Raw genomic sequence first — 25034 nt, 5'->3', positions numbered from 1 at the left:
GGTGTATTTTTCCATTGTCCTGAAAATGCTAAGATTTGTTAAAAAAAATTTAGTGTTTGTGTTTTCAGTGATTTATATCTGTTGGAGAAAAAAACGTGGTTTTTTTGTTTGTTTGTTTGTTTTATTTTGTTTTTGTACTGAGACAGTATCTTGGATTTAAAGCCCAGGCTAGCTTTAAATTCGTGATCCTCCTGCTTCAGCCTTTCAAATGTTGGAAGTACGGTTGTGCACCCCAGTCTCCTGAATGTTGAGGTCATAAGCTATTCACTGCCACATTTGAATGAAAATCACAGTTTCTTAAAATATCTAGATGCTAGGCTAGAGTTGACATAGGATCAGTGCTTCACCAAAAAATTACACTCTAAAATACTCAATGTGGTCAAGTTTGTTAGGCCCTTCACATAAATAGTATTAGTATAGTAAGGGTCAGATTTGAGGTCAGTCCATTGACACTTCAATTCGTGATGACATGAACAGGGTAAGCAAAGACCTGTCAAACAATCTGGGAAATAACATTAGATGCGTAGGATAGATTTGAACATTGCTATTTTAGCTGTACTAACTTACCATTAAAGCACTCTCAGAATATATTTCATCCCTTACTAAAGCTCCAGGAGCAGCCTTCATGTGATCGCCTTCTATCTTTTCCATTCATCATTTGGTCTAGCACATTCTTAATGAGTTGTACACAGTTGTATGTCTTTGTAAGGGGCTACAGACATTGACTCAAGATGGACCACACTCAGAAGAACAGGGATTGTGAAATGTCTGTAGATAAGAAGGATAGGGTTATATTCCATTATCAATGAAGTTAAAATTTCAGGGAAAAAAAACTAATGATTTCTACTTAAAATGAGCTAGCAGGACTTCAGATGTTAGGTAACACATAAGGGATGACATGCATCATGCAGGTGTGGAAGAATGGCATTTGATGTACTGGAAGGGATGATTAGACATATGAGTGGTGATTTGGTATAATACATATGATGTCATAAAATGGGAAAAATCACAGAAGCAGTTTAATGGGGTTATACATGCCAGGGTTAGGATTTTGGATTTCATTCTAGGGCAAAATGAATCAGCATTGGAGATTTAGAACTGAGATTTTGATAAGAAGATCTATACTTTAAGAAACCAAGTCTGAAAAAAGGAAGGCTGTAACAAACTTGTATCACAGGAGTCTGATCTAATTATAGTAAGAGTGAAAATAAAGCAGGAATTGTAAGTAAGATAACAGACTTTGTAACCAGCCAAGTAGCTAAAGAAGAAAAAACAAGTATGTCACAGGTTCTAGGGTTGCTTCACAGTGTACTGATTCACTGAGAAGACTCCAAAGACTCAACATAAGAGTTGTCTCCATTGATAAGTTTTATTACAGCCGAAAGGTACAGAGTAATACCATTAAAGGAAAAGATAGGTGAGATATATGAAGTAAAGTCTAGAGGGAGTCAGGTATCTATTTTCAAGAGTCCTCATCCAGTGAAGTCATTCGGGATATTCTTAATTCCTCCAGTATCAAATTGTGGAATATTAGCAAAATGTTTAATATATATTTGAGATTTCAGGACCAGGGTTGTAAGTGCTGTCACATCGTACTTTTTGCCTAGCATGCACTAAAATTCCAGACTCCTGAAAGAAAAGTTGGTTCACCATACTGTAAACTGTTTGTACAAATATTTGAACTTTGTGACCCACTTTGATCAGCTCTGTGTGGAAACACTCCTAAAATATAATATACCAAAAATTAGCCAAAGGACAATACTTAAAGTATGCTTTTCTAAGATTAGCGATAGACCTATTACTATTTTTCTTCATCAGTAGCCTCCCAGTTTTAAAACTCGATACATTAGATGTTTAGTGATATACTCCTGACAGAATTAAGTGGTTGTATAGAAATTACTTGGGGAAAAGCACTAATACTTACATTTGACATACTGAATTTGACCTTCAGGTTATCTATCTGTATAGTCAAGTATATGAGACACACAGTAGAAATTAGCACATTTTTCCTAAACAGAGAGCATGTGCTTCTGGTGCATTGTGTTAGTAAACCTTATGTCACTGTGGTGGGTGTTTGAGAAAGTAACTTAGAGGTAGAAAAGGCTTCTTTTGGTTCACACTTTGAAAGTTTAAGTCCAGAGTCCCAACAGAGTTCTATTGTTCCCCGGCTGTACTGAGGCAGAAACTTGTGGAGGAAGCATGTGGTGGAGCAAAGCAGCTTATCTCCTGGCAGGTAGGAAGCAAAGAGGAGGAGGGAGGGTCGGATCTCCAGTGACTGCTTCCTCCAACCAATCCCCACTGACCTCCAAAAATAGGACCTTGCCTCTTCACATGCGCCTGTGAGGGACATTTCATATTCAGATATAACATTCTGCTCATTGCCCCCAAAGGTCCGTGGATATCTCATGATGTAAAATGCATTTAGTCTAATTCCATGAGTCTACAAAGTAGTAACAGTTAACAGCATTGTTTAAAAGTCTTCACCAAAACAAATCCATAACCATGAGTCCTTTAAAGTCAAAACAGCAAGCTATGTAACTTTCCCATTCCGAAGGGAGGACTGGGAGCAAAGAAAAGCTGCAGCCCATCAGGACAAACAGGAAGTCCTGCCTGTGGCTGCATATTAGGCATCCAGGGTTAGCCACTGCCTTCTGTGGCTTCTTTGCCCATGCTCATTTTCTGGCCAAACTGCAAGTTTTCAAACCCTTATATCGTTTTTTCTTCTCAATTCTCATTGCACCCTGACTAGAGGCAGCCAGTAATCACCATGCCACAGCTTGACTGCTGGGCTGCTTGAAGTTTGTTCCACCAGGTTAGTCTGCCCTATAAATTCTACATCCTACAAAGTTGCAGGACACAGACAAAATGTAGGCAAGGTTTTTTTGTTTTTACCACAGTGTAGCATGACTGGCTTCTCGGCTGATTCCTGATGTTTTCTTGATATCACACAAGTTCAGTCTTCACTGGTTACTCCTTTATCAGCATTCTGTTTTTCTGACCTCCCACCAGAATTAGCCATTATATTCTGCTTACAACACTCTAGGCCAGTAGTTCTCAACCTGTGGGTCATGACCCTTCTGTGGGATGAATGACTCTTTCATAGGGGCCACCTAAGATCATTGGAAAACACAGATATTTACATTACGATTCATAACAGTAGCAAAATTACAGATATGCAGTAGCAACAAAATAATTGTATGGTCGGGGGGGGGGGGGGGGGTCACCACAACATGAGGAACTGTATTCAAGGGCCACAGCATTAGGAAAGTTGAGAACCACTGCTCTAGACCTTAGATATAAAAGACAGTTTGGGAAAGCGAACACCCCTGAAGAATTACACCTGGAGCCCTGTAGGCAGAACAGCAACTGTCACTTCTTAGTCCTCATTTTTTGTCTTAGACTTTTTGTCACAATAACAAATATCTGGAGGGAATAATTTAGGAGGAGGAAAGAATTACTTTGGCTCACAGTTCGGGTTTTTGGGAATGTTTACTTCTCTCTCTTGCTTCCAGGTCACAGTGAGACAGAGCATCATGCTGGGGAATATGTGGTGGGACAGACAGAGCAGCTCACATCCTAAGGAACAGGAAGCAAGGGGGTGGGCAGCCTTTATAACACACTGCCTTTATAAGCACACTACCAGTGACTTCCTAAAGGAAAGTGGCTTCCAAAGGAACATCACCAGCTGGAGGCTAAACCCTGAACACATAATCCTGGTGGATCTGAGTCACAGCAGGTGTCTGTCCATTTAAAACGGTAGTTGAAGCCCTAAGATGATCCAGTAGGGAAATGTAGGGACTAAAAACAAAGACACTGTGGTATTAGGATTATTAATTAAAAGTATAGAACATTTAAAACATTATAGTTACAGAAAAAGGAAAAGTACTCTGTGCCCATATACTATTTTAAAATAGTGCATTATAGGTCAGGGGTTAGCAAATTATAAGCTGTGTGCCAATTTTTGTTTATTTGGAGAGTATTGGAGATAGAACTAGGTCCTGGAGCAGTCTAGGCCAGTGTTCCATTGTTGAACATCTCCAGTCCCCCCTGTTTTTATATGTAAAGTGTTGTAACAGAGCCATGTTGATTTTGTATTGCCTTCCACAGTTACAATAGAGACTGACTTATAAACACTAAGATGTGTACTGTCTGATGTTTTACCATAAAACATTGCGAAAACCTCATACAGGTGTAGACTAGGAAGTAAAAGTTCTTTGATTGTTCTGCAACATTTTACTCAGAAAAATCTCAAATCTAGAGAAATTCAAAGAACAGGATTATGAGCACCTTTACCTGAATTCACTAATACTTTTCCTACCTTTGCTTTATATCTTTACACACACCTCATGCATGTATAGGTCTTTGTTGAACCATTAGAAGATTGGTTGTCTACATAATGACATTTCACCCCTATATAATGCCCAGATACAATATATTTTCTTCCTTTAAAAATAATTTATTTAACTTTATTTTATGTACATTGGTGTAAGAGTGTCAGATTCCCTAGAACTGGAGTTACAGACAGTTGTGGGCTGCCATGTGGGTGCTGGGAATTGAACCCAGGACCTCTGGAAGAGCAGCCAGTGCTCTTAACTGCAGAGCCATCTCTCCAGCCCATAAAATATATTTTCTTAAATAAGGACATTATCAAATGTAACCTCAATTTTATTTTCACACCTAGGAAAATTGCCACCTTTTAAAGAATATCTAATATACTTAAGAATGTTCTCGCTTGTCCTAAAATGTGCCTCTGATGCTCTTTTCTTCCTTTTTTTAAGTCCAGGACCTACTCTCAGTACAGTCATCATATACTATACTCTGACCTTTATCAAAAGAATTGAGTATTTGTTTGAGAAGAAATGGATAATAGCTGAAGTTCAGCCAAACTTCTCAGTATGTAGCATTCATCAGAGCCCAGTTTAGTGAGTTAGTGTGACTTTAAAAGTAGGCCTCTGCCTGTGTACATCTGGAATATCCTTCCATCAGCAAGTGTGTTTATTCCCTGTGCAACTTACAGACCATGTTGAAAAGCATGCCAAGTGCATGTTTGCACTGTAGTAAATACACTACCTTTTAACAGTGCCAATATGTATTTCACTTTGCTTTTCTGGCCACTGTTTCATTTTAGATACTCTTGTTTCTTAAGTACACTCTGCTTTAGTCAAATATGCTTGAGTGTCTTTTCTTACCATTTTAGATATGGGAGAAGGGACTGCTATAAGTGCTCGTACAGACGGCAACATTGGAACAATAGAGGATGGTAGTGACAGTGAAAACATTCAAGCCAACGGAATCCCGGGCACACCGATTTCTGTTGCATACACACCATCGTTACCTGATGACAGATTGTCTGTCTCTTCCAATGATACTCAGGTACATATGGGGTGAAGTGGAAAGAAAGGAATGGATGGTCTGCCAGTATCTCAAGCAAGTCTTCCCAGCTGATGCGTTTGGCTGATTTCCACTGCTGGAAATGAAAGGCTGGGTTTTGAGTGGATTTCTTTGTTTCTCATTGCTATAACTTAGAGCAGTTTGTTCTCTTAAGATGTATTAATAGCTACATTCCAACTATAAGTTGTGTTTCATCTGTCTTTATAGCCCCTCACCCCCACTGAAGTTACATTTAAGAGGAACAGTCTTTTCACTTATTCATGGGGAAATTACAGTATCATAGGACAATGAAAAACCTAGGAATATAGGGCATTTTATCTGAGTCTGTTCAGAGCCACAGAGAAGTCAGCATGGATGGGAGTGACAGGCCTTCCTCTGCTTCTCTGTTTTATGTGTTTCTCGTCTTTATCTTTGAAGATGAGGGATTCTAGAGATTTTCATGATTGGGTTGACCTCCGCCAGTAAATTTTAAAGATTACTCCCTTTTGTCTTATGTCCACCAGAATTGATTAAAAAATATGAACTGGTTACATTTTAGGAGTATGCTTAATATCAAAGAAGGAATTTGGGGGGGGGGGTTGTTTGTTTGTTTTTTGATACAAAGTTTCTCTGTGTAGCCCTGGCTGTCCTGAAACTCACTCTGTAGACCAGGCTGGCCTTGAACTCACAACAAACCACCTGCCTCCGCCTCCCAAGTGCTGGAGTTAAAAGCGAGCACCACCACCCAGCCAAAGAAGGAATATTTTAAAGAACATATTTTGAAGGTATTAACTTAGTGTTGGGTATGAGAACAGCACATTAAAGATCAGTGTGCCAGATTTCACTTCAGGTTCTTCTTGTAGCAGTTGGGAAGAATCCCACATCAGAGTCAATTGAGTAGTAATATGCTAGAAGGCTAAAAAGATTTACACTGGGATATGTCTTCATTTTCATGGTATATTAACTTGTTTAGGAATCTGGAAATTCTTCAGGACCTTCACCTGGTGCTAAGTTTTCCCACATTTTACAAAAGGATGCCTTTTTAGTATTCAGGTCATTGTGCAAGCTGTCAATGAAACCACTGTCAGACGGACCACCAGATCCAAAGTAAGTCATTAGCCATTTGGCCTAAGAAGTTTTTAAGCTTAAAACTTACTGTTAATACAGTGTTTGGGTTTTCATTTGTTCTTCTTGTCCTGTGGAATCTTTAAAAATTTGCTGAAGGGGATATTTTACTTTAAAAAATACGTACCAAAAATAGTAGGTTCTGAAACTATTGAAATATATACCTTATACTACTTGAGAAAGGATGGGCAGCAATATAGAATAGTAAATACCTGGTACATAGTAGGTGTTAATATATGTTATTGAGGGAATAAATCAGTGATTTCATATTTCCACATTCTGAGTAACATTGGAACTATTAAGGTCTGATGAACTACCTTAAGATGATTTCTGTTTCCACTTGTACTAAGTGCTCTGATAAAAGTTAATTTTCTAATTCCTATCAAATATAGTACGTTTTTTTGTTTGTTTGACTCAAGTTGGAGCCATCTAGGAAGAGGGAGTCTCAGTTAAGAAATTGCCTCCATTAGACTAGCCTGTGGGCAAGACTCTGAGATGTTTTCTTGATTGATGATAGATGTGGGAAGGCCCAGACTACTGTGGGTGGTCCCAACTACGGGTCCTGGATTCTATAAGAAAGCAGGCTGAGCAAGCCATAAGGAAGAGGACAGTAATCAGCATTCCTCCATGGCCTCTGCATCAGCTCCTGCCTCTAGGTTCCTGCCTTGAGTTCATTCTCTGGATTCTTGATGATGGACTGTTACATGGAAATGTAAGCCAAATAAATTCTTTCCTCCCCAAGTTGCTTTTGATCAGTGTTTTATCACAGCAGTTGAAAGCAAACTTCAATACCTAGGAAAATGCCATATTTTATAGATCATAATGTTCATAATGTTCATAGGATTCCAGTGAAACTTACTTCTGCTTGAAGTCACTAGAATGGCCTGGGGTTTTTTGTTTTGTTTTGTTTTATTATTGTAGCAGGATATATTGTACTTGACAGTTTTGGGAGAATTTCTAGAAAAAGGATGTTTGAAAAAGGAATGACTTGAAGAAAAAGATGCTGAAATGGGGAGAAATGTATGTAAGCATTCCTACTTCAATTAAAGAGAAAAATCTCTGGAGCCTTTGAGTTTCTGATGCAGCTACAGTCTAGAGAGTCATTACAGAAACTTGAGAGCTAGGGAGATTGCCACACTGGTGTGAAGAGCCCACGTGAATCCTCAGAAGTTTGCAGGCCAGCTAGCCTGCTCCACACAACTGCAAACAGTAAAGAGACCCTGTAACAAATAAAGGGGAAGATGAGGGCCACCACTCAAGCTTGTCCTCTGACCTTTGTACACAGATACAGCTTGTCGACAGTCATACGTGAATGTGTGTGCATACACAAACACTCGTATGTAAACACACTCATACATATAGAAAAAATACTTTTAAAACTTTGTAGGGTTCTGTAAAACACATATTTTCTTTTTAGTAATTTATTTTTATTTTATGTACATTGGTGTTTTGCCTGCATGTATATTTGGGTAACGGTGTTAGATCCCCTGGAACTGTAGTTACAGACAGTTGTGAGCTGTCATTTGGGTGCTGAGAATTGAACTCAGGTTCTCTGGAAAGGCAGTCAATGCTCTTAACCACTGAGCCGTCTCTCCAGCCCCACATTAATTATATTTTCTATAGTTTTTTTTTTTGGTTTTTCGAGACAGGGTTTCTCTGTGTAGCTTTGCGCCTTTCCTGGAACTCACTTGGTAGCCCAGGCTGGCCTCGAACTCACAGAGATCCGCCTGGCTCTGCCTCCCGAGTGCTGGGATTAAAGGCGTGCGCCACCACCGCCCGGCTATTTTCTATAGTTTTATTTTGTCACATTGTTCTGCTTTAGGGAGAAGCTTGTTTTAGGTTTAGAAGGAAAATTTTAAAATATTTTTAGGCCCAAATCTCAAGAATCAGAAAAATAAGTTATTGCTTCTTCAGTATTTTGAAAATAGGAACTTTACAGAAGTAGAATTAAAGTTATACTACAAAAGAATATTTTTTAAAACATATTTCCTTATTATGGAAAATCAACTTTCTCATTAAAAATTTGGCAACTTTGGCATTTCCTTCTAAATTGATGAGGGATCTACTTTAAGAAGAAACCTTTGATAATTTGGAGTAAGTTAACATCTTAGAGAAGATCCAGTTTGGGCTCCCAGACCTACAACAAGCAGATCACAGTCAGCTGTACTCCAGTTGAGGGGATGGGATGCCCTCTTGTGGCTTTTGAGGACACCTGCATGCATGTGATGCACATAAAACTACATAGGCATAAGCGCGCGCGCATGCGCGCGCGCGCGCGCGCGCGCGCACACACACACACACACACACACACACAAATAAATGAATCTTTTAAAAAATTTTTTGAAGTATTAGGTCTAGTGAGAAAGTTCAAGTTGGTCAAGTGCTTGCCTTGCCAGCTTGAGGACCTGAGTTTAATCCTTTTTTTTTAAAAAAAAAGGCCAGGATGTCAGGCAGTGGTGGCACATGCCTTTAATCCCAGCACTCGGGAGGCAGAGGCAGGCAGATCTCTGTGAGTTCTAATCCAGCCTGGTCTGGTATAATTTAGCCCTGCATGGTGGTATATACTCTTATCATTCCATCTTGTAGAGTCTGAGATAGGAGGATTGGCATGTATTCAAGGCCAGCCTAGACTGTGTAGTGCGAAAAATGTCTCAGAAAATGTTTATCATTTATCAAATAAGACAATCATTTGATCCTTGCTTCTTTTGTTAGTGTCTTGTACATAACAGGTACATAACTGTCTAAAAGGCATTTTGTTTGATGCTAAGAATAGAAAGCTAAAGCATATTTAAAACAAAACTCATTAGGAAATGGTGTCCTGCAGGAACTAATTACTGTAGGAATTGAGCAAAAGGACAAGGTAGGGTGACTCGGAAGTAGTTGTATGTAGGCCTCAGGACCCAAGCATGAGGACTATTTCCAGTCATACCTCTCATTGTTGGTCATTTAAAACAAGCATTTGGGGGTACTGATACTTTTGTATTAGTTACCAGAATAGAGTAATAATTATCTTGGAAACAAAAATAAAAGACTCTGATACTATTGGCTCCAGCTTTATTTCAAAGAAGGTGGTATTTTCGAGATGAGCTATTGATATAAAATTAAGTATTCCTTGTTTAGGTCTGTGATATAACTATAAACATTTTACAGAAGAAATTAAGTGCAAAAGTTTCAATACTATGTGAATGTGACTGAATACAGTATTTGGAATAAGTATTTAAAAAGTAATTCCTATAACATTTAATGCTCTGCCTTTGAAATACTGCCTCCAGTGAATATCTTTGGTCTTTTGGACCTAAGGGATAGTTTTCAATGGGAGAAAAAAGTATGTATGTGAAAATAATTAAAATGTTAGATAATAAACAGAAGCGTGACACAGAACCTTGATTAGAAAAAATAATGAAAATTTTAGCCAAATTTTTTTCAAATTTTTGTTACAGAAGTGCTTAGAATAAGTATTTACATATTGAGATAATCTTAAAAGTTTTAAAGGTCTCTATTTCAGAAGAGTGACAAGAATTTCAAATATTTATTGGGAAAGTATGGTTGAAATAATGCTATAATCTAGTGCAGCAGAAGCATTTTTACTGGTGTTTAAGAATTCTGACTAACATAATTAGAAAAGCATTATGTTACAACCATTTCATACTAAGCAGAACAGATATCTTCACTACATTCATGGTCATCTGTAAGAAGTATAGTTGTGACCTTACTACCATGCTTTTGAAAAAAGTGAATATAGTTTTGAAAGAAAGGAATAAGGCATAAACTGCAAATTATTTTTATCTTTTCTAGGGGACTAGTAGGCTTATGTTTAAAATATTTATAATTTTACCCATGGATATGTGCACACACGCGAGTGCGCACATACACACACACACACACACACACACACACACACACACACACACACACACACACACGCATATCAACAATCAATTACAAGGCAAAAAAGAGGCAATAGATCTTAAAGAGGGCAAGGAGGGGGCATATGGGAAGGTTTGGAGTAAGGAAAGGAGATGAGAAATAATGTGATTATAATCTCAAAAAAAAAAAAAGAAATTTGTTAAAAACAGAGTATATGAAATTTTGTGGCACCAGAGAAGCACTTGATGTTAGTGGCTAAGTTTATGAATTTGTGGTGTGCCGAAGTGTCTTTGGGTCAGTCTGTTATTACCAAAATGATGATCTTGTCCATATACTGTGCTTTGTGTTTCACTTCCCAGGTCTCATGAGTTACGGTCCAAGATTCTTTCATTGCAGTTACTTCTGTCCATTCTGCAGAATGCAGGACCTGTTTTCAGAACAAATGAGATGTTTATTAATGCGATTAAGCAGTATCTGTGTGTTGCACTCTCAAAAAACGGAGTCTCATCTGTTCCAGAGGTTTTTGAGCTTTCTCTTTCCATATTTCTTACTTTGTTGTCAAACTTCAAGACACATCTGAAGATGCAAATTGAGGTATGTTCTACATTTAGACATTAAAATGTAAGGTTACTGCTGGCTGTTTTGTTTCATGTTACATTAGCATCACATGAAAACTTCCCATACCGTGAAACTCTGTGTGTGTGTGTGTGTGTGTGTGTGTGTGTGTGTGTGTGTGTGTGTGTGTGTGAGAGAGAGAGAGAGAGAGAGAGAGAGATCATGTGCTTCATTTGTTTATTTGTTCATTTAGCAAACATACATGTGTCTCTGAAGTACTAGGTATTGGTGAAGCATTAAGAGTACCAAGTGAAGGAACAGCCTTTGTGTTCAGGAAGTTTGTACTAGTTGAAAAAAAAAATAGGTTTACTACTTTATATATGCTACGTAGTAATAATTTGGCATGTACTCTCTCTCTCTCTGCCTGTGGTGTGTGTGTGTATGCGTTTGTGTTTTGAGTGTATACAAGTATTGGGTGCTCATACCCATGTGGAGGCCATAGCAGAATAACAGGTGTCTTCATCTATGACATTCAGCTTATGTCCTTGAGACACCCTGTCTCTCTGAACCTTTCATTTTTAGCTAAGCTGGCTGGTCAGCCTCCTTCTAGGATCTACTTGTCTCCACCCTCAAATGTGGAGTTACAGGCATTACACAATCAAACCAAACTTTTTATGGGATGTTGGGATTTGACCTTAGATTTGTAAGCAGTCAGGTACTCTTTTTTTTTTTTTAAAGTCAGATACTCTTAACCACTGAGCCATCTTTTCCTGCCTGTATTTGGCTAGCTTAAAAGAAAGGTGCAATACTGAGCCTTCAGAGCTTTAAAAGACCTTTGAAAGAGGCAATTGAAAGATACACAGAAAATGTATGATTAAGCAATAATTGTTCTGAGTTCTTTGAAAGAATACATTATGGGGCTGGCTGGCTAACCTTTGGAAGAGAGAAAGATGCCACTTTTAAAAATGTGATTATTTCTGGATTCATAAAATATACTATACATGCTGCTGTGTTTTGATTTTAGTTGGCTTTTCTTAGGTCAGTCATGTTCCCCAAATGATTTTAATTTAAATATTCCTAGCTTTCAAATTGAAATTTTCTTCATTAGATTAACTGTGCTTGCTAACATTCATTATAAAGAATTGTGAGAAATGGTGTTTTCAGTTTCATGAGTAGTTAGAAAAATGTAACAGCATATAAAAACTAGATCTTTTTTAGAATAACAATTACATTGAAATCTAGGTGCACTTAGGATTGCTCTGAACAAGAGTGTTCAAAATGATAACTGATGAGTGATAACAGTTACATTAGTGTACAGTTATGTTTAGGACATCACCACCTAGAAGAACTCCGTATCTTTGCACATTTCACTTGTCAAGGCTCTGCAGTGGCAGTCAAAGCTATGTTAAACCACTCACTGGTGCCCTTTTAGTGCAAAGGGTTCAGAGGCAAAACTCAAAGTTGAACTCCTGTTCTAGAGCTTTGGGATATTTGAAAGACAACCATGCATCTGAATGTTAAATAGTACTTTAAACAGATGTTTCCTTCTGGTAACAGGTATTCTTTAAAGAAATTTTCCTATACATTTTGGAAACTTCGACAAGCTCATTTGATCATAAGTGGATGGTTATTCAGACACTGACAAGGATCTGTGCAGGTATTTGGAATTCATCTTCATTATTTCCTATAATGAAATGTGCTCATATTCTAAGATTATTGTGTCATCACAGATGCTCAGAGTGTGGTGGATATTTATGTCAATTACGACTGTGACCTAAATGCAGCAAACATATTTGAAAGACTAGTAAATGACCTGTCAAAAATTGCCCAAGGAAGGGGCAGTCAAGAACTTGGTATGAGTAATGTTCAGGTAAGAACCTTTTTTCTTATTTAAATATTTCTAAGAATGAGACGTGCATTTTCTTAAAAGGTCTTTTTGTCTTTATTCTATTTCTGAATTATTATAGGAATTGAGCCTGCGGAAAAAAGGGTTGGAATGTTTAGTTTCGATTTTGAAGTGTATGGTTGAATGGAGTAAGGATCAGTATGTGAATCCCAACTCTCAGACCACTCTTGGTAAGATAACGTTCTGAGTTTAAGTCTCCTCTATTTTAAGTCAGTGATACATTGCAAGGTATTTAAAGATGCTGTTAAAATAGTCTTGTGTTGTATTTATTTATGTACAGGCACTGAAAGTCTTTGTAAGCATTAAAACTATTTTCAGCTTACACTTCAATTTTCCAGTTTCGTTATCCTAGCAATATAAAGAGGGGACTACTTTAATCTTCTATATTGACATTTCTTCTTACAGGTCAGGAAAAACCCTCAGAGCAAGAGATAAGTGAAATCAAACACCCTGAGACTATAAACAGATATGGAAGTTTAAACTCCTTAGAATCTACATCATCATCAGGAATTGGCAGCTACAGTACACAGATGTCTGGCACTGATAATCCAGAACAATTTGAGGTCCTAAAGCAGCAAAAAGAAATAATAGAACAAGGGATTGATTTGTAAGTGTCGAATTTGAAAAAGAAATGTTACAGAATATTCTTCAGCCACAAATGTACCACCCTGCCCCCAGTTTCCCTCCATCTCTTTGTTTTCTATTTATTCCTTGATGTTCTCTTGGACCTAAAAACTAAATGGCTCCATATTTAGTTCTCCTTCTTCATTGAAGCCTCGCCCAAGCAGATTCAGAAATGCCCAGCCTGTGGTTTCCTCTGAATTAACCTTGCACCATGTATCACGGGCTGTTGATGAGCAGAGGATGTTTTAGTTCATCTGATTTCATAGTCACATGACAAATGTAAAATGTGAAAATTCCAGTAGTTAGCTTTGCTGCTTTTAGGTTTCTGTTTCCTCAAGTTTAATTACATGTTTCATTCTTGTTAGGAATTTTATTTTTATTTGTTAATATTAAGCAGTCATTTCCTACCCCAACCTGGCTACTCTCCTAGACTCTGAACTTGTGAAAGCAATTTTCCTGCTAAATTTTGTGAAGCAGCCTATAAAAGATCTACAAAGACATTCCTTTTAAGTTTTTCTTGTTTAACCTACAAAATAATAGATTTCTTCCTCCTTTAAATTAAAATCTAATTACATCACTTCCCACCTTCCCTTCCTCCCCCAGCCCATCTCCTGTACCCACCCCTTGGACCTTCTCAAATTCATGGCCACTTTTTCTTCAATTATTTCTGATATATGTATGTATGTGTGTGTGTGTGTGTATATATATATATATGTGTATGTGTATATATATATATATATACACATACACACACACACATACATACATAATATATACTTGAATGTATAAACACAAGCTGCTCAGTCCATTTAGTGTTGGTTGTATGTATATGATTTCAGGGCTAACCACATAGGCTCGTCACTGGGGAAGAATATTTCTCCCACTTTAAGCATTTTTAGTTTTCTGTAGTTCTTTGTCTATGGGTAGGGCCCCATGATATTTCCCCCTTCCGTATTGGTATGCTGTTGCCATTCAGGGTTTCATTCAGTCATTTCACATACACATGTACATATACTCATACACACACACGGTTGTACTTTACTCGTATTTGGGGCCTTATTTCCTGCCTTGTTCCCCCTTTCATTGATCCCTCTCCATCCTGCAAATAACCCTGCTATTCCTTTCTGTCTCTTATCTCTGTTTCTCTGTGTATTGGACTCTCTCTCTCTCTCTCTCTCTCTCTCTCTCTGTCTCTCTCACACACACACACACATACACACACACACACAAATATACATGCACACACATATACAAAGACATATGCAGATTTAGAATCTGCATATGAGAGAAGTATGATATTTGTTGTTCTTCCTTCTATTTTCTCTAGTTCCCTATTGTAGTGTTTTCTTAGATCTCTTATGATTAACTGTACTGGGATCGTTTGTTCCTTAGATAGCTGTTGGTTACTGTCAAAACATGAGAGTCACTATGATACCCATAGGGTTATTGTACTGTGCTGGTCATTGGAGTTACAGCTGGGTAGGACTGTTGGTTGATTCCCTACCTTGGAAGGCATAGTGCCTTCTGGTACCAGGACAGCTATTCCTTGGAGAGGAAGCTTTCAGTCAGATCCAGCTTGGGTCCTCCAAGTTCTGTGTCCACAGAGCACGGTGTCTTCACCAGTGATTTACCGTCAACCACTGGGGACAACCAAGGGTAATAGCAATAACCTATAACATTTTGAGAGTCTGTTGGACTCCTGACCAACAGTTTGACAGGGGGCATCTCATACTTGGCACTAGGGTTTTGTTAGTCTATAGTTCTAGAGGGAGTAGTCAGGCCAGTTGGGAAATTTTTTTTAATTGTATATGTATACACACAGACATATGTATTATATGTAATTTTAGTAAATAAATAATAATGTGATTCCTTAAGGCTTTTTCAGACATCATTAACTGATATTTTACTTTACTCCATTCATCTCTACATTTTCTTTGTTCAACTTTTTTGTTGATAATCATCTTGACTGCTGTGACTAGAGCTTCAGCAAATAGGGATATGTAATTCTTTCTGTGGTGTGCTTACTTGAGTTCCTTCAGATATCTACCCAAGAATGGTGTTAGAGGATCATGTGTTACTGCTATTTTTAATTGTTTTTTTTTATTTCCTCCATACTGATTTTATAGTGGTTTGACTAACTTGTGTTCCCACAACTATGCATAAGTGTTCTTTTTCCATATGCTTCCTCGTGAGTATTTGTTGTTCTTTGATATCTTGGTGATAGCCATTCTTACTGCTAAGATGTAATCTCATTGTAGTTTTGTGTTTACATGATGGTCTAACTCTGTTGAACATGTGTTTATTAGTGTCTTGTATCTCTTTTTAATTGTATCTATTATTCTGTGTGTTTGATAATGTGTGTGTGGGCGTGTACCTGCTAAGGGGTGCAGGTGGAGGTCAGAGACAGCTTCCAGGAAATGGTTCTCTTCTTCCATTGTGTGTTCTGAGGACCAGACTTGGGGGGTTGGGTTATGCAACAAGCATCTTTACCTGCTGAGCCATCTTGCTGATCCTGTATTTCTTCTTTTGAGAACTAGCTGTTCAGTTTCTTTGTGTTTGTTGATTGGAAGGGGTGTGTGTGTGTGTGTGTGTGTGTGTGTGTGTGTGTGTGTGTGTGTGTGTGTTTTTAATTTGTTTAAATACATAGTCTAGATATTAATTCCCTATCAGATGTGTAGTGAACAAAGATTTGTTCCCAGTATGTAGGCTTTGTGTTCCCTTGGCTTATTGCTTCTTTTACTATGCAAAAGCCTTTTAAATTTATGCAGTATAATTTGTCATTTCTTAGGACTCATGCCTGAATTATTGCAGTTCTTTTCAGAAAGTCCATGCCTGTGTCTTGAAGTATTTTCCTCCGACAGTTTTAAGCTTTCAAGTCGTACATTTAGCTCTTTGATCTAGAGCTAGAAGTCTGTAAAGTGCTTGCTCTGCATGTGTAAAGACCTGAGTTCAGTCCTGAGGACCCACTAGAAGATGGATTGATTGGTGAGCTCCAGGCCCATTGAGAAACCCTGACTCAAAAACAAGATGGACAGAGCCTGGGAAACAACAACTGAGGTTGACTTCTTCTGGCCTCCCCACTCAGGCACACACACAGGATTCTTGATTCATTGGAATTGATTTTTGTATAGGGTGAGAGAGAGGGACCTAGTTTGTTTGTTCTTTATTCTGCATGTGGATGTGCAGTTTTCTTAGAACCACTTGTTGAAGAGGCTATCTTTTCTCCAATTTTTCAATTTTTGTTGTTGTTTATATTTTAGGGTTTTTGTTTTGTTTTGTTTTGCTCTGTTTGTTTTGTTTTGGTCAAAAACCAGATGGCTGAGCTGGGATGTAGTTTGTATGCCAGTATTGCTGGCTCTTGTAATATAGAATCAGAAATATCAGGAATTACAGACCATGTCATCTGTGTGATACCTCTTGCTGTGTGAACGTCTCTAAGGGAGATGTAAATAACGATCTGCTCACCTTGCACAGGACACCAACCAGAGACCAAAGAAACTGTTCCTTTTAAGTCTCGCTTGGTGAGTGAACCAGTGAGTTTAATGGGGGTTACTTAGAGGAAGAAGGGCAACTTATAGAGGCTATCCAACAGCAAATATCTCCTCCAGCCTCTCTTTACTCTTTAAATTTAATCGATCAGTTCATTGAAAAGGGCTTTTATTGGGGGTGAGGAAGCCCACATACAGCAGACACACAGATGGAAAGACTGCCTGCACAGCAGAGGGACTCTGGAAAGCCAGCCTCTTCTTGAGGGCTGGAGGGTCTCCAAGTCGTTCAAGGGGCTTCCTCCCCTAATGTAGGCTTAGTCATTTTTGGACAAAGACAGGATGACTGATTGGCTCACTCTGTAAATATGTCATGATCTGGCTTTGAACTTCTGTTGAGCCCATTCATTGGCAGGGAGCCCTACTTTCAGGAGAAAAAACCCACAAAGTCTTGGTTTTAAGCTACCAAATTTTTGTCTAAGTCAGAAGGGAGAGAAAGAAGCAGTCAGCCATGTTGGAAGTTTACCATCTTTGCTATCTAGTCATGGCCCCTCTCATCTGTCTGCCTACCAGTGAGTCTATCTAACATCTACTCCCTCTTTCCTCCTCTCAGAGGTCACCCTAACCACTTAGAGCTGACGAAAGAAGTGATGAGGGATGGCCAGCAGTCCAAGTCCTTAGAGGAGGGGTGATCTAAGAGACTACAATAAAACTTCATTGATGACAAAGATCTAGAATGTAAGGCAGCAGCCCTGTAATGGCAGCATGCATGCTTGGAGCATGCAGTACACGTTAGATGGCATCTGTAATAGAGAAAAAGTAACTGTTAGTGCTACTATAATTCCTAATGAAAGCATAGTCACAAAAATAGTTGGGGCAGTTTTGCCCTCATTAAAGGAAGAGGACAGTCAAGAAACTACCTAAAGAATCCTTGGCAGACTTTGTCATAGGCATTAGCAAAACTGATGATTTTCCTGCCACCATTGTCTACTACAAGGTAATACATTCTGGAGAAGTTCATTAGTTTAAGAGCTTAAGATGCTTTTCATTGGCCATGTAAGCTCAGGAGTTGGTCACTTGGTCTCTTCCATTACAACCTCATGGGGAACATTAACAGTCAATGAGGAAAGTTCTAATTATAAAGTTATAATTAACGTCAAGTCTGTTTAGTTAGTGAGGTGAAACATAATTATTTAGCTGGGAAGACTTGTGTATCAGAATCTTCATACCAGAAGAACCATGTCGAATAATGAAGTCAGGGAAATGGTCTTCTCTGTATTTAGATTGATAGTAACTTGGTTTTGGCAGATGAAAGTGTAACTGTGCAATCAGTTGTTCATTGCATCAGAGTCTTGCATAAGGACTGAACACCCAGAAGCTCTGTAAGAGGAATAAATTGTTAAAGTAACTGTCCTATTGGCAGTGCCTTAGCAGCAACAAATGCCTCTGCCCATGAACCAGCTGCAATACCCAGTGGAGGTGGACAGTATGGGCCTGAGCGAAATCCGAGTTCCATTTGTTGAAGTCACAACTAGACATCAGCATCTAATTGACAACCTAAAAGGGATAGAAAATACCACTGGATCTTTTTTATAGAATTGTCCAGCAATATCCCAGGGACACCACTTGGTTATCCCGAATAATTTCCAAAACCTGTGAGTTTGACAGCAGGTTTTTTTTTTTTGTTTTTTTTTTTTTTGTTTGTTTTTTTTTGGAAGCCGCCTTTAGTCATGGAACTTGGGTTGTTAAGGTACAGAAGGACACATTACTGCTGTGAGAAGTACTCTTCCAAAAAGAGTTAGTGTCTCGCAGTTGGTAAATCCAGTTTTATTGTATTTAAGATTTGCTCTCAGTATTTAAGAAGATAGGCTCATTTTTCTCAGCTGTAGATAGACAATGAAGTGTTGGAATAAACCAGTGTCTTGTCCTATATCATTCTTTACATACCTTAAATAATTTATTAAGACCCTCATAATTTATACAAGCTTTTAAAGCCTTTTTTCCATTTTGGAAAAAAACTCTAGCTATTTTAATCTTTATATACAAGTCTTTTATTACTATTATTTTTACTCCTTAACATCTTACTATTTTTTGACGCCATATGATATAGTAATCCCAACAAGTAAACACACGATCTCTTGTGAGAATTTTGGGTTGGGAGTGGTTAAGCAGTGTCTCTCCCTTCTTTGTAAAGTTCCAGTGACAAACCAAAGTTCTGGTTTTGCCAAAGCTCACTCTGGGGGAGCAGTACATTTGTAAGGCTCACTGCACATAGGTGAGGACTAATGACAGAGTGTCCTGAGAGCACTGGAAAGACTTTACCAACTGGGATTGATGATGGTTTTCCTGTAACTGCATAGCGGAAGCCTCTCTTCTTAACCGTACATTCTCAGTGACTCTGTATGTGGATGTTTTGCCTACTTGTATGTCTATGTTCCACGTACGTCCTTAGTGCTCACAGAAGCCAGGAGATTGTATGAGATCCCCTGGAACCAAAGTTGCTGATGCCTGTGAGTGGCCATGTGGGCTCTGGAAATTGAACCCAGATCTTCTGCAAGAGCAACGAGTGCTCTTAACCACTGAGCCATTTCTCCAGGTCCCCCTCACCCAGCTGCCTGTTAATGTCTTCTTATATCCTCAGGAGGAGCAGGGCCTTTTGAGGTTCCCCTCCCAGCAATGCTAGGTATCCCTATGTAGTCTCAGGGAAGGCTTTCAGCCAAATGACTTTCTTTCTCCAGCAACCTGTTAACAGATAGGATTTGGTCTGGTGAGCAGACCCTCATGATAGACAATTCATTCGTGTAGCCCAGTCTTTTGTGGGGCTCCTGGAAGAGTTCAAGAAGGCAGTGGTTACTGCATGCCTACAGGAGGACATTGTTCTATAACATTGTCAAAACAAAAAGAAAAGAAAAAGCAAATCACATAACAAAAGTTGCATGCCTTTACTTCTAGGCCCTCTGTTCCATTGGCTACATATCAGTTTTTATGCAGTGCCATGCTGCTTTTGTTAATGTGGCTGTCTAGTATAATTTAAAATCAGGTATCATCATAATTCCTGTATTGTTCTTCATGCTTTGAATTCTTTTCTCTTTTTTCAAACAGGGTCTTATGTAATCCTAGCTGGTCTCAAACTTGTTATGTAGACCTGGCTGCCTGACAGGCCTCACTTACACAAAACATATGCCTCCTAAGTGCTGGGATTAATTAAAAGCCATGCACTCTTAGGATCTATGACCTGCCCAGTATGAGTTTTTTGACAAGGTTTATAGTACCGGGCATGGATTTCTTCCTGTGAAGCTAATCTTAAATCCAGTCTCTCTAATTTAATTATTTGGGTATTTTATTTGTTTCTTTTGTATATGTTTGTGGGATCATGTATGCCAAAATGTGTGTGGAAGTCAGGACATTTTGCAGATGTCAGTTCTTTCCCTGGACCATGTGGGTCCCAGGTATTGAGGTCAGTTCAACAGGCTTGGCTATAAATACTTTTACCTGCTAAGGTCTTACAGGCCTAGGTATTGACAGTGTACTCTCAGGTCATTGATTGTGGTGGGTTTTGTTCTGTGTTTTGTTTGTTTCTTTGTATTTTTGTTTTTCCTGCTACTGGGGATTGACCCCACAACTTCCAGTTGGTCAAGTACTCTACCACTGAGCTATGTCCCCCACCATTCTGATTTTTTTATTGTTGTTGTTTTTTGTTTTTTCAAGACAAGGTTTCTCTGTGTAGCTTTGGAGCCTGTCCTGGAACTCGCTCTGTAGACCAGCTTGGCTTCGAACTCACAGAGATCAGCCTGCCTCTGCCTCCTGAGTGCTGGGATTAAAGGCATGTGTCACCACCAGCCGGCCTGATTTTTTTTTTTTTTAATCATGAGAACTCTTACCTTAAATTACCTTTCAGAATTGCTTTTGTCCTACCTTAAAAATTATGGCTAGTCATACTTTCATTTTCATTTAATTCTAATATATTCATTTCCTCCCTGATTTCTTCATGACTACATTGATCAGTCATTGAAAATGTTGAGTTTTAGTTAATGTTCATGGCTGTAATTGAATTACAGTTTAAGAGGATTCATTAGGACATAACAGAGAAGGACATTAAAAACAAAAAGAAGCCGGGCGGTGGTGGCGCACGCCTTTAATCCCAGCACTCAGGAGGCAGAGCCAGGCGGATCTCTGTGAGTTCGAGGCCAGCCTGGGCTACCAAGTGAGTCCCAGAAAAGGCGCAAAGCTACACAGAGAAACCCTGTCTTGAAAAACCAAAAAAAAAAAAAAAAAAAAGCAAAAACAAAAACAAAAAGAATATGTTTCATGGAAGTATATTAGATGAGAACACAGAGTTGGGTCTGGTATATAGAAGGCTGCTTTCTTCTGCAAGGGAGTATTTGTCTTGTTTCATGGCTCTGTCATGCCATGGGTATTTTAAGCAGAGAAACAGCATTATCACATTTCTGGAAAGATGGCTTTGCTAGCAACCTGAAAGATGAAATTAGAATATGGACAAAATGAGATGTGGAGACCATTTAAGAATGGTCTCAGTAGTCCAGGTCACTGGTGGCATCACCAGAATGACAAAAGTAGGAAGTAGATAGCTTTTCAGTGAAGAAGTAACATTTGTGTTGGCTCTTAAAGCATGAAGGAGAGTTCCCCTATGAGAAGAGGCTGCAGAAGGCATTCAGAAGAGTCTCCAGACACATTAGGTTTAGAGTCCAGTAAGGTCTGTAGAAATAGATGAGAGGAAGAGGTCAATTGGAACTACACTGCGGAGAGCTTGTGTGCTTGTCTGATCTGTTTAGGTGACTGCCGAAAATACTGTTTTGTTTAGTGCTCGCATCCTTTCTGAGCTGTCTGCTCTGCAGTGTTGTCACTGGCCTCGCTGACCACTGTTAATAGGAACCAGAAAGCACAACACACTGCAGCGACGTGTCCAGGAAGGGATCCCTATCTGTGTTAATGACGCACCTTCCATTCTGCCGTGTGCTGATTCTGTATACGTGTGTATTGGTTCCTGTTTTCTATATGTAATTAAGAAAGTAATTTACTGTATTTCAAACTCTTCTCAGGGAGTATGAGTAGTTTTCTCTTTGTAATCTTTCTATTAACTTCATCTAGATTTAATAAGAAGCCAAAGAGAGGAATACAGTACCTCCAAGAGCAAGGGATGCTTGGCACCACACCTGAAGATATAGCTCAGTTCTTGCATCAAGAAGAAAGACTAGACTCTGTAAGAATACCATTTTATTTCATTTCAACCCTCTGTCTATAATTTATATGCGTATGTGAAACAGTTAACTTGTAGCTGCCGTCTGGAGCTTATGTAACCAGGTTTCAAAACTTGTGGTTCTTGGGATTTTCTGCTTTGTAAATGGTTATGTAGAAAATGGAACATGCCATTGAATATTAAGTTCTATCTTTTGTTTTTTCATTAGACTCAGGTGGGTGAGTTCCTGGGAGATAATGATAAATTCAATAAAGAAGTCATGTATGCATATGTGGACCAACATGACTTTTCAGGGAAGGACTTTGTTTCAGCCCTTCGTCTGTTTCTGGAAGGATTCCGTCTTCCAGGGGAAGCTCAAAAAATTGATCGATTAATGGAAAAATTTGCTGCAAGATACCTAGAATGTAACCAAGGGTAAGTAAAATTTGTATACTTTTTGATGGTCAGTTTTCCATGGTAGTCAGAGCCCTTCCTTAAGACAGTTTATATTGTCTGCTATTTGGTAGTGTTAAGACAAATTTATCTATAATTGTAATATATGATAGAGTCTTAATCCTGAGGGAGAACATTAAAAATGGTGATTTATATGAAACAAAGCTTATAATGTGATACTTTTTTTTTTTCAGACAAACCCTTTTTGCTAGTGCAGATACTGCTTATGTTTTGGCCTACTCAATTATCATGTTGACCACAGACCTTCACAGTCCACAGGTATGTTTTCTTCTATATCAATTTTTACAGTAAGTAGTGAGAATTAAATGTATTCTTTTGAATCTGTTAAGTACTAGTTGAAATTTAAATTTATGTAGTTAAATTAATTGCCAGAATTAAAATGGTATACATTTGCTATTAATTTCAATAAAATTTTTAAGCATTTGTAAAATATTTGTCAATCTCATGATTGAAAGTTATACAAAGATTAAAACAAATTTTAAACTGAAGGATGTTTTAGGTCTTCTGAATATTCATTACATAGAAACTACTATATGTAATCTGTCTTTTTAAAAGAACATTTAAAGTTTGAACAGCAGTGGGATTAGTATTAAGAGATTATATAGTATAGCATAAGTTACATAATACTATTAGAATTGCACCATCCCCCACAGTTACCAATGATCAGTCTTGGTGTAAACACACATACACACACATACAAACACCCACAGATAATGCTGTCACATCATAATTATATATAATTTCCTTTGTCTTTTAGCATGTATCTCTGAGAGAGACACACTTTAAACACAATCACTACCATCTCAACTAAAACATTCAACAAACATTTCACTATGGCTGTGTAGAGAGTGTCCCAATCCAGTGACCATGCTTAGTAATCACAAATCCTTAGTGTTATTAAAGGACTGGTACTTGATTTCTGATAACTACTTTAAAATGTTGCTTTTGATGTATTTTTTTTCACTTTCATTATTAAGGTTTTTTTTTTCCAGGATGTAGTAACAGTTTAAATAATTACCAGAATTATGTGTAAATGAACATTCATTCAGATAAAACATCACTGTTTACAAGTAGCTAAGAAATATTTTGCATGTAATAAATGTATCTTGTGTTTAGGTTAACAGGCACCATCTTGATAACAGAAAAGGTTTTTTTAAAACCAATAAATAAACATTCAAGAAAACAAGGTTTTTATATCTGAAATATGATACAGCCTTAAGTGCTTTTCTTCATATAGCACCCAAATTTTCAGACTGTCTAGAAGGTTTCTGAAAATATAACTCCTATCTTAACTCATTAAAATAGTAGCCAAGAAAAGTCAATTGAAGACAGAATTAATAATCTATATTTATAATTCTCCATTCAATAAAATATCAATTACTGATTTATTAAAAATCAGTGGATTGTATATATGCAGTCTGTTAATGATGAAAGTCTGAAATAAATATATTTAAAAGTCACTCTCTTGACAATACTTAAAATATTGCATCTCTGGTGCAAACCTGAAAACTTTTTGAAGCATTTACTTGCCCTAGTTTTCATATTTCCACCTTCAAGATTTTGACATACTTTTTATGGTACTTTTTGCTTTATTTCTAAAAAGCATGTTTTGGTATTATTTAGTAAAATTGTCTCTATAAATTATTATAAAAATTTACTAGCTATTAGCTGGGTGTGATGGTGCACATCTTCAATCCCAGCATTCAGGAGGCAGCGGCAGGTGAATCTCAGGAGTTCAAAGCCAGCCTGTTCTACAAAGCCCAGATAGGGCTAAAAAGTAAGACATTAATTTAAGCATATAGGAATAAAATTCAAAAGTAATGTGTTCCATACAAGATTTCAAAAGAAGAAAAGTAGAATTGGTTTTACATTGCTTCCAGGATCTACCATGGTAGTAGTGGGCAGCCTGTTTGGCATGACTAAAAGCAATGTTTTCTCTGCTCCCAAGGGAGCCCTTACCCAAATGCAGACACTTCACAGTTACTTCATATTTTCGATAAGACATCATCCTGCCTCTGATTGGCACAACGCCCAAAGATTTCTCCATTTTTAACTATTTCCAGGTGATTTTAACCTTCCTTTACTTCAAATTGTGATCACTCTGGTTTTTGTTTTTTGGGTTTTTTTTTCTGTTTTTTCTTTATTTATAAGCATCTATCTATCAGAACTTTAGATAAAATGCCTTGCTTTTTGTTTTTTAAAGCCATGTCCTGAGATTAAAATTTTAAAGTTATGATAGTCTTCAGTATTATTGTCTCAAATTACCAGTTCAATTTAAAAATTCGTTTTTTTGCAATTTTACAGGAAAAGCATTCCTGTTCCATTTTCAGCATATTAGATTTTACTTGCCGAGTAATGTAAACTTCAGTTGATATATTTGCCCTAATTCTACCCTGTATTACATTATACTATGTTATATATAGTGTTCTGA

At 37.9% G+C, this 25034-nt stretch overlaps 1 protein-coding gene across 1 annotated transcript in view; it reads left to right on the top strand.

The window, feature by feature from the left end:
• The window catches only part of Arfgef1 (ADP ribosylation factor guanine nucleotide exchange factor 1), a 104093-nt gene that overhangs the window by 34947 nt on the left and 44112 nt on the right, over window positions 1-25034 (top strand). Inside the window, exons 8-17 of the mRNA XM_052715147.1 lie at window positions 5198-5373; window positions 6344-6477; window positions 10722-10956; window positions 12475-12574; window positions 12648-12787; window positions 12885-12993; window positions 13229-13430; window positions 22042-22153; window positions 22359-22564; window positions 22777-22861. Coding sequence (XP_052571107.1) covers window positions 5198-5373; window positions 6344-6477; window positions 10722-10956; window positions 12475-12574; window positions 12648-12787; window positions 12885-12993; window positions 13229-13430; window positions 22042-22153; window positions 22359-22564; window positions 22777-22861 — 1499 coding nt within the window. The remainder of the gene's footprint in view (window positions 1-5197; window positions 5374-6343; window positions 6478-10721; window positions 10957-12474; window positions 12575-12647; window positions 12788-12884; window positions 12994-13228; window positions 13431-22041; window positions 22154-22358; window positions 22565-22776; window positions 22862-25034) is intronic.

The sequence above is a fragment of the Peromyscus californicus genome, unplaced genomic scaffold (genome assembly GCF_007827085.1).
Source record: "Peromyscus californicus insignis strain IS unplaced genomic scaffold, ASM782708v3 Scaffold_5__1_contigs__length_169319896, whole genome shotgun sequence".
NCBI classification, from domain to species: Eukaryota; Metazoa; Chordata; class Mammalia; order Rodentia; family Cricetidae; genus Peromyscus; species Peromyscus californicus.
Note: the sequence above shows the minus strand (reverse complement) of the source record. Positions and strands in the feature narration are given on the sequence as shown.